General features: G+C 46.9%; 1 protein-coding gene across 1 annotated transcript; it reads left to right on the forward strand.

Annotated features, from left to right (window-relative positions):
• The first annotated feature begins 6703 nt into the window (after nucleotides 1–6703).
• Nucleotides 6704–12640, forward strand: KRT6A (keratin 6A). The gene is given in 15 exon segments (XM_017861411.1): nucleotides 6704–6740; nucleotides 7195–7251; nucleotides 7254–7480; nucleotides 7482–7721; nucleotides 8612–8826; nucleotides 9177–9237; nucleotides 9396–9491; nucleotides 9616–9780; nucleotides 10283–10408; nucleotides 11800–12020; nucleotides 12245–12251; nucleotides 12253–12279; nucleotides 12395–12458; nucleotides 12461–12594; nucleotides 12596–12640. Coding segments are annotated over 15 exon segments (1722 nt in total).
• Nucleotides 12641–13761: the final 1121 nt, after the last annotated feature.

Raw genomic sequence — 13761 nt, forward strand, 5'->3', positions numbered from 1 at the left:
ACCTCTGAATAACAATGACACATCAATGTCGATTCACCAGTTGTAACCAATGTGCCACTCTGGTGGGGGATGTGGATAATGAGAAAGTTACGCATGTGTGTGTGGGTGCGGGGGTTATATGAGAACTCTTTGTACTCTCTGCTAAATTTTGCTGTGAACCTGAAGTTGTTCATAAAGTCTATTTTTAAAAATTGTACAATTAATTTGGAAAGCTAAAACACATTGGCCTTTGATGTCACAATTCAATTTCTAAGTATTTGTTTAAGCAAAATGAAAACATCTGCCCACAGAAATATTCACAAATATGTTCATAACTGCTTTATCCACAGTAACCCCAAACTGGAAATATCCCAGGAACTCATTTGTAGGAATGAGTAAGCAAACTGTGGTATATTCATACAGCAGCACACCACTTAGCTGTAAAAAAGCATAAACTACTGATGCGAACAACAACCTGGGTAAATTTCAAAAACATTTTGTTGAGGGAAAAAAGCCAGACACAGACAACATGTATATACATGGCACATGTGCATTATGTATACACTGTATGATTCTTTGCTGGCAAAATCAAAACAGTGTTTACTTGGTGCAGCGGGATTCATAGGGAAGGTGCACAAAAGAATCTTCTGGAGTAATGGAATATTCTATACCTTGATAGTGTGTGATTTATAGAGATGCATGAATTTTTCAAAATAGATTGAACTCTATACTTAAGAACTATACATTTCTCTGTATGTAAATTCTACCTCAATAAATGAAACTGTTTTCTTAAAAAGAGAAAGTGGTTGGGCATGGTGGAACTTCCCTTTAATCCTAGCACTTTGGGAGGCTAAGGCCAGGATCACTTGAGCCCAGGAGTTGGAGGCTGCAGTGAGCTATGACCATGCCACTGCACTTCAAGCCAAGCCATGCAACAGGGCAAGACCTCCATCTCTAAAAAATGAAATAAAATGATATTAAATAAAATAAAAATAAAGAGAGAAAGAAGATTTCGCTTTTCCTCTTGCTATAGTGGAGATAGCAAAGAAAGACGTGTATTAGGAATGGGACTTCCGTTGGATGGATTAGCCAATCTACAGTTTCTGCCACAAGGTCCAAACTTTCCTAGCCATGTTGTGTGTTCTTCTGTGCCTATTTGGAAAAATCCAGGCTATTTCCCTGAAACAGCTGAGGGAAGGGAAGAGGAAAAGGAGAAGGAAGTTAAATTTATCAGATCCCCCTGAGGCCTCACTTGCAACATGAGTTCTACAGACTTCTGCCGGAATATCAATGATCTGTCGCTAATCCTGCCCCTAGGCTTAAAGTGAAATTATACAAGATTAACAGATGGAAGCGGCCATGAAATTCCAGGAAATCTCAGAGGAGACTGGTTTGCTTTCTAGGGTATTTGTACTCTAAGAGTAAAATGATTCGAAAGTAAATTTTATGGTTGTGAATTACTCCAAATCATTCCAAATGTGGAGGAATTACCTATTACCTCATAATTAATCAGATATTTTTCTTGAAATATTTTCCTGAATTCACCAGATATTTTCCTGAAGTAAGGGTTGTTTGACCAGAAGGCCGATGGAGTCAGACATCCCTCTATAAGATTGCACTTCATCCTACCTTTTACATTATTTAAGCCAGGCCCTGGGTATGTCACAGGGGGATAGTTGAAATATTTTTTCCCAACTATACTTTAAAAAAATTACACAGTATAGTGAGGGGAGCCATGAAAGGTGAGGAAGTAGAAACCAGTGTTCAAAGGGGAGATGGATAAGAAGGGAGATGGGAACTGGGGAAGGCAGTGGAGAGAAAAGGAAACCAGTCCATTGGAAACTCTTCTTGGAGATTTTACTGGTCTCTCTGGAATGCTGGCAGGGCTCCCTTCAACCTTGTTCTTATCAAGGATCTCAGCCATGTGACAGAAAGAGAGCCTGGTCCTTCACCTGCACACAATCCCCTGCTCATCGAGGAGGGCCCCTGCCTCATGCAGTTGTGCAACCTGTCCCTTTCCCACCTTCTCATCTTCCCTAAAGCACTTCTCTACACCTCCAACCTCCCTTCTTGCCTCCCATCATCAAAATATCTCATTTATAAGATACACACTGCTCTTCCTCCTCTAACTAGCATCCCCACATGGATCAGGAAAGCCAAAGGTTGTCCCCTTCTTCCAAATACACCCGCCAGTGCCCAGCCCAGTTGTGCGCTTTCCAATGATGTAAACATCCAAGTGCACCTACTTACCCAATACCAGCATGCACAGGGTAAATCAAGACGAATTGGGCACATGCAAAATACATCACACGGTAACTACATTTTCTATGAACATGCATCAAACTCAATGTGTAGGGAGCCATCAGAGTCATTTCTGTAATTGTACAAACACTCAATATTTGCCCCTCAAAGCACAGAATATGCATCAATCCTGTAGGCTAATGATTGTTTCCAGTTCACTCCAGACTCCTTGCCAAAATCTCCTCTTTTTTTTTTTTTTTTTTTGACACAGGGTTTTGCTCTGTTGCCCGGGCTGGAGTGCAGTGGCATGGTCATAGCTCACTGCAACCTCTGGTTCCCAGGCTCAAGCAATCCTCCCACATCAGCTTCCCAAGCAGCTGGGATTACCGGCATGCACCATAATCCCCACTAATTTTGTACTTTTGTAGAGAGTAGAGATGAGGTCTCACTGTGTTGCCCAGGCTGCTCTCAAACTCCTAGACTCAAGTGATCCACCCACCTCAACCTTCCAAAGTGTTGGGATTACAGGCGTGAGCCACCGTTTCTGGTGTATAATCTATTTTTGATGGTTGAAGTGGCAGCTACAATGCTTCCCTCCATCCCTCAAGTCTGTGAGGAAGAGGTTCTTGATGTATCCTCAACGGGAAAGTCACATGGAGTGACATCTGGGGATTTGGGACCACACTTTTAGGGGCAGGTTGTCTTGTGCAAAAAGTTATTCAAGTGACCTCTGGACTCCACAATTGACCTGAGGTAGAGCTCTGTCCCGCTGGAAAGTGGAGTTGTGAGACTTCCTGCGGCTGTAGAGAAAGCCACTCATGGATCATGTTCAGATATGCAATGCTGTCAGTGTTCTTTGCAAAAAAAAAAAAAAATACACAGACCATGTGTGTGAAAATTGAGAAACAGAAGGGAAGCTCCAGAGCTAGGTGCATATTGCATATTCATAAACAACATGATTACTAAGTAATACAATTTTGAGGGTTTCAAGACTTTCTGAACCACTAGGTCTACCATAGAAGGCTGCACGTCTCACACCAGCCTTCGTGCTACTGTCTATGTTGCTTACATGTGTGGCTGCTGGTGTTTCTCTTTCAGTGGGTGCTCCCTAGGGACAGGCCTAGCTCCCTGGGATTCCCTCTGAGAAGCATCATCCTGCATTGTGGCTTGCAGGATTAAGCACTGAGTCTTAAAGCTTTTGACGATGATGACAATAGCCTCTCCCTCATTCTCATCTGCCAACTCCACCCAGGGAGGCAGAACGCCTAGGCAAATCCTTTTTGAGGCAGACTTTCCATGAGCTCAGACTTCAAGAGCTCCCTCCTGCCCTCCCTCCAGACTGGGAACAACTCAAGAGTGCAGGTTAATCCCTGGGCCTGGAACAAAGGCATTCTGCATTCCAAGGCAATCAGGGGCAGCTCCCACCTGAAGGGAGGCTCTCCCTGCAGAGGGAAGAGGCTGGGTTCAGCTGTCTCCTGGGGAGGAGGCTGGCTGTCATCCTGCTTACTCATACTGCGTGCTTTGGTTTCTCTCAAATAGTTGCCTGAACGATCATCCTTTGTTGTAATCTTATTATGAAGGTTGTGCCTTCCCCACTCGGCTCCTCTAGGGAAACAGAACACCTCTGGGCACCACCATGGGACATAAGCCATGGTCACCAGAGAGATTTCATCTGAGAATAACCATCCAGGGTAGGTGGGGTGGCCTGCCTATGAACATGACCCTTTCCTGGGTGCTAAGGCAAAGAAAGAGTGGAGAGGGCTGGACTCACAGGGGAGAAAAGAAACAGGGCTCAGCCTAGGGCAGCTGTCTGAAAGCAGGCCAGGAACAATAGGCACCTCCCACACCCAGACAAAGAAAAGACATAGACAATCAATGGCAAATAAGCCAGGTGCAAACTACCCTTTAGGGGTGGTGGGGGCTGGGAAGAAGTGGAATCAGAAATAGATCTTCCAAGGGCAGCAGGATTCCCTCCTCTCTAACTCCCCCTCCACTGTCTTAGAAGCCCCTCATCACCTCTCATGAGTCCTCCCAGCTGACCTCACTCTCTGGGGTCACTGGACTTGGTTCCCAGAGCATGCCTGGCAGGTGGGAATGGGGATTTTTTTTTTAAAAAGCTCTTAGTAGATACATTAGAGAATTCATATAAATCTAGCAAAAGGAGATACATTTGTGTCAGGAAATTAAACACGGCACTTTGTATCGCTGGTGCTGTCTGATGCACATGACAAGCCTGGGATTGAATAAGATGTTGAAGTTAAATCGTCCTCCAATAGACTGAATGAATTACACTACATGTTTTATTCAGGGATGAGTTCACCCCACACTTAAAAGACAGGAACACATTAGTGAAAAAGGAACTGATGCAGTTGGGTGTGATGGTTAATGGCAGCTGCCCCAGTGTGCATACCCCAGAGAACAGCCTGAGACCCAGCAGAGGATGGGAGCGGGAACCTGACTCCAGAAGAGGGAGAGCAGCCTTCTGGGCTCCTGTCAAGGACTAAGAGGTTGGATCCTCTCTCTAACCACGTTTCCTTCAGGTCACTCAGACAACATGCTACCTCCCCCACCGGGTGGAGCTCTGTCTGTCCCACGCTGCTGCTCAGCAGAGTGGCTGCAAGCTTGCAAATTGCTCTTCTGATCTTGTTGCTCTTCTTCCTTCTGCGGCTCTGTGTGGCCTCTGGGAGCAGGGCAAACCTCTATACATGGCTTCCTAAGTCCTTAGTAATGTGGCACAAGCCTGCAATGTTGGTTTCATTTCTCTTACCGTTCTCTGAACCACCTCCTTCCCTCATACACGTACCCTGCGCTTGTGTCCCTGTTCTTGATGCTTTTTGTGGGCCTCTACATACAAAATGTCTTCATACTTCCCTATGATAATATTAGCTCACCTTCGGTGAGAAATTATATACCAGATGCCATGCTAAGACCTTCAATTAATTATCTCACTTAAGCCTCACAATAGCACTCTGAGGCCAGTGCTATGTTCACTCCCAGTTTACAGGTGTAAAAACAAGGCACAAAGGGGTTAAGAAAGTGCATAGGTACACCCAGGCGCTTGGTCATCAGCCTGAGCACTCTGACTCCAGAGTCCATGCTCTTAACCGGGGGTTGGCAAATGTTTTCTTTAAAGGGACAAACTGACTATTTTAGGCTTTTCAGGGCATACAATCTCTGTTGCAACTACTTAATTCTGTCATTGTAGCTTGAAAGCAGCCATGGACATTGGACATTGACACAGACATAGGACACTGGGTAAATGCATATAACTCCCACCTGACTTGCCAACCCTTCTTACCCATCCTAGCATCATTCATGCCAACCCTAAAGCCTCTATCCCAAGAGAGTAGAGTGGGTCGGAGCACATACCAGAAAGAACACTTCTTTCCCAGAACTGGGTGGAAGCACATTCTTGGTCAACCATTGTGCAACCAGGGTGGAGGGAGGGGAGCTGCTTCCGTTGTCTTGAGAAGGTATCTCATTCTTGCCAGACGCTGAGTTAGCACCTCCTTTAGACAGGGAACACCCTGTTCTCCTGGATGCTATGTCCCCCCCCACCAAATGTTGGAGAAGTGGGACTGCTTTTAAAATAGTAACAAGAGCTTTCCTGAGGCTCTTCTTAGCGTGGGAGTTTGTCCTTCCTCCTACGGTTGCTCATTCATCCATAGGTTCTCACAGAACAAGATTGCCCAGGATTGCTCTCCATTCTCCTCATACACAGTGCTTAATGCATGGACTGGACAAAGTGAAGCTCATTCCTCTCTAAACCAAGCACACTTACCTTTGACAGTCTGCCCACCCTCTCAGAAGTTGTATATGGATTTGACATTTCAAGCACTGAGATCAGAAATTAAAATGTGGAATTGACATGTTACATCATCATACTTGTAAGGGCACATTTTTATGATTCACTGCTTCCATATGCCCCTCAACTTTCCCTACACACCCCATTAAACTGTCTGACTCTTGATTCTTAAGAAATGTCAAAATCTGTGGGAATAAAAATCCAGTGAATTCCTTAATGATTTTTGTTCCACTCATTTTCAGTTGTTTAAATTAAGCTCTATGAAAATATTCCAAAACAGCAGGGAGAAGGTGTCTATGAATTTCAATTGAAAAGCAGATTTACATGAGACTAAGCTCAATGGGAAAGCAAGCACTGGAGAGGGAGGTGCAGACATGGAAAGAAACTCCTTGCAGATGTCAGGTCTCTGGGCACGGTGGGCAATGTCTTCTCTCATCGTCTTAGGTAAACGCCACATGGGCAGGTGATCACACAGCACACAGAGCAAATGTTGCTCCTACAGTGTAAAGACTCAACGCCTCTGTGCCTCTTGCCTGACAAAGGAGGGTTAGATTCCCAAAGTAGACCCCATTCCTATGTCCAGGAAGCCAGGGAAGACAGCCAGGAGCTCCAGAAGAACTGGTCCAAATGCAATGCAAAAAACACAACAGGCCACTTCTTGCTCAGGCCATCGGGCAAATGCCCATACGCCCTCAGGAAGGATCCCACTCAGTGGGTGAGGCTGGTGCCAGTGGAGGAGAAAACCTGTGTGGGAAGGGGGCACACAGGGAGTGTCTGATGAAGAAGAAGGAGGGGACAATTACCACAGATCAGCTCCTTGTCTCCTTTGTTTGAGGACATGACTAACTCATGACTTCAGTGAATGTATACCCAGGCTTATTGCGTTAGGATCAAGTCAAGGCTGGAAGGCAGGAGAATTTCTCTATGACTAAAGGAAGCCAAAAAGCAATCTTCATATTTCATACCTTTCTAGAAACTGGGTGTGATCTCATCTCACTTTTGGTAAAGCCCAGCCCTTCCAACCTGCAAGCTCACCTTCCAGGACTGGCCCCACCCATCTCTCCATATATAAGCTGCTGCTGAGCCTGATTCTTAGTCCGCTCTCTTCCTCTCACCTCCCAGCCTCTACACTCTCCTCAGCTTCTCTCATCTCCTGGAACCATGGCCAGCACACCACCACCATCAGAGCCACAGCAGCAGCCGCAGGGGCTTCAGTGCCGGCTCAGCCAGCTCCCTGGGGTCCAGCGCTCTGGCTTCAGCAGCGTCTCCGTGTCCCGCTCCAGGGGGCAGTGGGCCTGGGTGGGCGCATGTGGAGGAGCTGGCTTTGGCAGGGCGCAGCCTGTATGGCCTGTGGGCTCCAAGAGGATCTCCATGGGAGGGCAGCTTGCCATCAGTGTCGGCTATGGCAACAGAAGCCGGAGGCCCGCTATGGCTTTGGGCGCTGGGAGTGGATTGTGGTTTCGGTGGTGGAGCCGGCATTGGCTTTGGCCTGGGTGGTGGAGCCGGCCTTGCTGGTGGCTTTGGGGGCCCTGGCTTCCCTGTGTGCCCCCCTGGAGGCATCCAAGAGGTCACCGTCAACCAGAGTCTCCTGACTCCCCTCAACCTGCAAATCGACCCCACCATCCAGCGGGTGCGGGCCGAGGAGCGTGAGCAGATCAAGACCCTCAACAACAAGTTCGCCTCCTTCATCGACAAGGTGAGCCAGGGCCATGCCCTTCACAGGGCACTTCAGGGTCCCCAGACCAGAGGAGCAACACATTCTTGCCAGGGAGACCTAGGAGGGAGGGAGAAGGGGACTCAGTGCAAGTGGTTGCCCGTGCACAGCAGGTATCAGGGATGGGCATCACTCCCACATGGGATCTCCAGATTGGTTCTCACTCCTGCCTAGGGAGAGCCACAACTTTTCATAACCCTGAAGCACAGATGATACCATCAGAGAGTGGAGTAGGGTAACTCTTCCCTCTGAAGTATCTAAGAAAATGCCAGGAGTACACGGACTAGTAAATTACACTCTGTGGTCTGGGTAAGATGAAAAAAATTGGAAAAATTGGAAAAATTGGCTAGATTAAGAAAAAAGAGACTTCAGACATTTACACATTATGTGGAAATGTTAATTAATCCTCAAAACAAAGAATGACCATAACATCAGGATGTTTTAGAGGAGACACTTGCACAAATGGGTAGTGAGACTGGAATCGAATCACTGGGCAACATTGAACACCTCTTCTAACTGAGGTCCTATCAGTAATAAAAACTGTGTAAAATTTATCAGATGAATAATATTTTATAACTATGTTTGTGATTGTGGCTGGGAAAGGAAGGAAAAGACATGTTGAAACTCACTAATATGTTCAATAACTTAGAGAGTGAGAACATCTCAATGGTCTGTGGGACAATTTCTCTAGTGAGACTGGTGGGGTGCAAAGGAGAAGGGGTTGGGGGAGCAGAGCCCAGAATGAGCCTCTCTACATGCACTGTAGTAGCCCAGCACCATGGGGACCTCTCAGACCTGCCAGGAAACCTGATACCAGACACTTCTTTCTTCCTCCCTTTGCCTGGAAAATGACCATCTTCTCTCCTTTTCAGGTGCGGTTCCTGGAGCAGCAGAACAAGGTTCTGGAAACCAAGTGGACCCTGCTGCAGGAGCAGGGCACCAAGACCGTGAGGCAGAACCTGGAGCCATTGTTTGAGCAGTACATCAACAACCTCAGGAGGCAGCTGGACAGCATCGTTGGGGAACGGGGCCGCCTGGACTCAGAGCTCAGAGGCATGCAGGACCTGGTGGAGGACTTCAAGAACAAGTGAGTTAAACAGGAGAAATGGACTCAATTTCCTGCAGCACACACTTCAAGACTATTGGGTGACCAGGGCCAGATGGGGGTAAGATTCCTAACAACCCATGTCCATGGAAATGGAAAGCACAAATTAGTCCCTAGGCGCAAACCTGCAAGAACCACAAATGGTTATGGGAGGAAAGGGAGATTAAAGAAGTGGCAAATTTAGTAGCAGCAAAAATAATCTCTTTGGCTCTCTGTGGCAGAAAAGCTCAATTAGAATATATTCCATTAGAGAAAAATGTTGGATCCCAGGCTGCTTTTCTGTTTCATCCTACCCACTGGCTCAAATATATCCCATGCCTTTCTTCCTGCAGATATGAGGATGAAATCAACAAACGCACAACAGCAGAGAATGAATTTGTGACTCTGAAGAAGGTGAGCAGATGAAGCCGGGGGTTCAAATTCACTTAGAAGGACAGAAGTGGCTCTGTGTCGTCGCTTACCTGGGAGAGGAGAATCGGTAGGGGGACTAGAAGATGGGTAGATTGGAAAGGTGCAATCAGGTAACTCCAGGTTATTGGCTCTTTCCCCAGGACGTGGATGCTGCCTACATGAACAAGGTTGAACTGCAAGCCAAGGCAGACACTCTCACAGACGAGATCAACTTCCTGAGAGCCTTGTATGAAGCAGTAAGCGTCTCCACCATCCTTCTGTTTACTCTGATGGGGTCTGCAAAGGGGAGAAGATGTATAGGGCTGGGTATCTCTGTAAATGTCAGAAGTGAAGTTGATCTTATGACCTTCTGTTCTGCAGGAGTTGTCCCAGATGCAGACCCACATCTCAGACACATCTGTGGTGCTGTCCATGGACAACAACCGCAACCTGGACCTGGACAGCATTATCGCCGAGGTCAAGGCCCAATACGAGGAGATTGCTCAGAGAAGCCGGGCTGAGGCCGAGTCCTGGTACCAGACCAAGGTGAGCAGAGAGTAGGCAGCTGCTGAGGAATCCCTGTATCTGGCCCTGAATGCCAGAGAACTGCAGACTTCATTGGAGACATCCCCTTACAGGAAGCCAGGGTCCTCTCACAGGACGTGCAGTCTGCACTATTAGAGTAGACATTTGCGGAACTTATGCCCAAGTCAAGGAGGAAAAAGAGCCCAATGCAGGAGGAAAACTACCATAGGCAAGGACCTAGTCATCTCTGCATTTAGCTTCACCCTGATTGCTGACTTTTAGAAAATGGTACAAAAAATTTCTACTCCCTAAAGAAACTAGGCAGGCAATGGTGCCATAATGAGGATGGTCTGTGACTCCAGTGTTTAGTATCCACCCACCACATAACATCAGTTTTTCCTCAAGTTTCTTGGGGAGAAGCCATTAGGTCCACTTCATGACATGCATGATACATAAGTGAAAGTCATCGCTTGCCAGGTAAGAACCCATAGACACTGTCTCTCTCTCCACCTCTGGGCTGCAGTACGAGGAGCTGCAGGTCACAGCGGGCAGACATGGAGACGACCTGCGCAACACCAAGCAGGAGATTGCTGAGATCAACCGCATGATCCAGAGGCTGAGATCTGAGATTGACCACGTCAAGAAGCAGGTAAGGTGAAGGGCAATGGAGGACCGAAGCATTTTCTTGTTATTTCCTCAGGCAGTCATCAGCCATTATATTAGGGAAAATCCCCCTGGAACCAATGAAAACCAGGGAGAGGAGACTATCAGTTCCTACCGTTAGTGGGTACCCACTGGTTAGGAGACATGGATCCTACCTAGGGCATAACACAAACAGGTGAGAGAACCAGTCAGGGTGCTCAGAGCTGCAAAAACATGGTTTAGATCAGGAGCATCCAATCTTTTGGCTTCCCTGGGTCACAGTGGAATAAGAAGGACTATCTTGGGCCACACATAAAGTACACTAATACAAACAAAACAAAACAAAAAACATACAGTCTTGTCTGTTGGCTCATGCCTGTAATCGCAGCACTTTGGGAGGCTGAGGCTAGTGGATCATGAGGTCAGGAGTGAGAGACAAGCCTGACCAACATGGTGAAACACTGCCTTTATTCAAAATACAAAAAAATTAGCCAGGCATGGTGGAACGCACCTATAATCCCAGCTACTCAGGAGGCTGAGGCAGGAGAATCGCTTGAGCCGCGGAGGCGGAGGTTGCAGTGTGCCGATATCACGCCACTGCACTCCAGCCTTGGTGACAGAGCAAAACTCTGTCTCAAAAGAAAAGAAAAGAAAAAAACTCTCATAACGTATTAAGAAAGTTTAAGTATTTGTGTTGGGCTGCATTTAAAGCCATCCTGGGCTGCATGTGGCCCGTGGGCTATAGGTTGGACAAGCTTGGAAGGAATTGGATGTATTTCCATAGGAAGACTGACTTGGAAACTGCAAAGGAACAAATTGAAAAAGAAAAGGGCAGATAAGAAAGCACAAGGAACGTTGTTTCAAATCTGCTCGAGACTCAAGATAAAAGAGAGAGTAGAGGAAGGGCGAAGGACAAAGAAAAGTGTTACCCAAGCAGATGAAAGATTCTGAGCGGGAGGAAGGCAAGGTCTCAGCAGTCTTATGTGAAGACTCACCACCTCACTTCAGGATGGTCTTAATTTCGTGTATGTTAGTGTGGCATCTATATGAGGTAATCATAAGAGGTCTTGATTTGACTGTGGAGACAACAATCCAAACAAACCAGCAGGTCCATTTCTTCCAGTGTCTATGTCCACTGCAGTGTCTCCCAATAGTAAATATCCACATTCTCCCGCAGAGTGGTTCACAAAAAGGGTTGAGTTTTTTGTTTTTTTTTTTCAAATGAAACTGACTGGACAAAAACTGTAAAATAAAAAAACAATAGACAGGAAGAGTCAGAGCTCATTCACCATCAATTCTGGGCCCCTGACCCCTTCTTCACTAGAAAAAAATCCAGCCAGGTTTAGTCTCCTCTGTAAGACTGGATGATAAGTTCCTTCTATTTCTTTCCTCTTCCAGTGTGCCAACCTGCAGGCCGCCATTGCTGATGCTGAACAGCGTGGGGAGATGGCACTCAAGGATGCCAAGAACAAGCTGGAAGGGCTGGAGGATGCCCTGCAGAAGGCCAAGCAGGACCTGGCTCGGCTGCTGAAGGAGTACCAGGAGCTGATGAATGTCAAGCTGGCCTTGGACGTGGAGATTGCCACCTACCGCAAGCTGCTGGAGGGCGAGGAGTGCAGGTGGGTAACTGACGCGGCTTCCTCCAACAGTTGAGTCCGTCTTCAAGGTGCCCGGCACTGAGCACAACTCTAGGGTGCACTGCCCATGGCCATAATTGCTTTTCTTGAGAGAAAACTAAAAGAACTGTTTCCATTGGACTCTTCCACACACCGAGGCTGCCCACGCTGGTCCAGGAAGGAAGGGCTTCTCTGAGGTCTCACCCTCCCTGTGTTTCTCCCCACAGGCTGAATGGGCGAAGGCGTTGACAAGTCAAATCTTGTAAGTACCCCTTTGCTGCCGTTCCTCCCCTTGCCCTTGCACTCTTCTGACTGGGCTCAGGCTGACAGGATGAGTCACCGTGGCTTCTTGTGTCCTTGTCCCCCTCCCACCACAGCCTGTGGTGCAGTCCACCGTCTCCAGTGGCTATGGTAGGTGGCCAGCGGGTGTCGGCAGTGCTTTAGCCTGGGTGGAGGAAGCAGGCTATCCTATGGCAGTTGTCTTGGAGTTGGAGGTGGCTTCAGTTCCAGCAGCGGCAGAGCCATTGGGGGGGTGGCCTCAGCTCTGTTGGAGGCGGCAAGTTCCACCATCAAGTACCACCACCACCTCCTCCTCCAGCAGGAAGAGCCTTACAAGCACTTGAAGTGCTGCCACCGGGCTCTCGGTCCACAGTCCTCGGTCCCTCTCTGCATGCAGAGCCCTCTCCTCAGGCTGCCTGTCCTCTCCTGCCTCCAGTCTCCCCTGCCCTCCCAGGTAGAGCTGGGGATGGATGGCTTAGTGCCCTCACTTCTTCTCTCTGTCTATACCAGCCCCCATCTGAGCACCCCATTGCTCACCATCAATCAACTTCTGATTTTACAATAATGATGTAATCCGCACTGGAGCTTCACTTTGTTATAAATTATTAATTTCTTGCCTCCAGTGTTCTATCTCTGAGGCTGAACATGATAAGAAAATGATATCTGATCCTTTTCATTGCAGAAAATTGCCTGGGGCTTATTTCAGAACAACTTCCACTTACTTTTCACTGGCTCCCAAACTCTCTTCCTTGCAAGTGTTGTGAACCCCCACCCCTGCAGTATCCATGAAAGCACAAGTGACTAGTCCTATGATGTACAAAGTCTGTATCTCTGTGATAATTTCTGTGCTCTTCACTCTTTGCAATTGCTAAATAAAGCAGATTTAGAATACAATGTATTCTTTTACTTTGCCTTGCTTTGGGACCCAAGTTTTGGGCTTAAACTTTTTTATCAGATAAATGAATATTTATTTTTAAAAGATAATCCATTCTTTATATACATAACTCACCTCCTTTAGAGTGGGTCATCAAACTTCAGCTTAGTATCGTGACATTTGGAGTGTGTTTCTAGATTAAATTCCATCTAACCTTTTGGCAAATGGAGTGGGAGGCATCTGGTCCACCAGTATCATCCACTCTGTTTTAACTGTCCATACCAGGAACTAGCATCCCATTCCCTCTGACTTGGTTTCCAGGATCACTTTTCCCCTTATGCCAGGGCTCAGCCTAATTGTCCAGTTAAGAAACATATTCTTGGCCAACTAGAGCAAGTCATTTGACAAAAGAATCAGATATGTGATTAATCATTATAATTGCCCTCATGAGCAAGAAACCTGCCTGACAACATGTATCAAGCATAATTAAAATGTGCACACACTGAACTGTAATTATACTTCTAGAAATGTATCCTGAGGAAATAGAACAAATTCAGAAAGGTGTACACACATGGATGTGCATCACAAGAA

The sequence above is a fragment of the Rhinopithecus bieti genome, unplaced genomic scaffold (genome assembly GCF_001698545.2).
Source record: "Rhinopithecus bieti isolate Rb0 unplaced genomic scaffold, ASM169854v2 scaffold_56806, whole genome shotgun sequence".
Classification (NCBI taxonomy): Eukaryota; Metazoa; Chordata; class Mammalia; order Primates; family Cercopithecidae; genus Rhinopithecus; species Rhinopithecus bieti.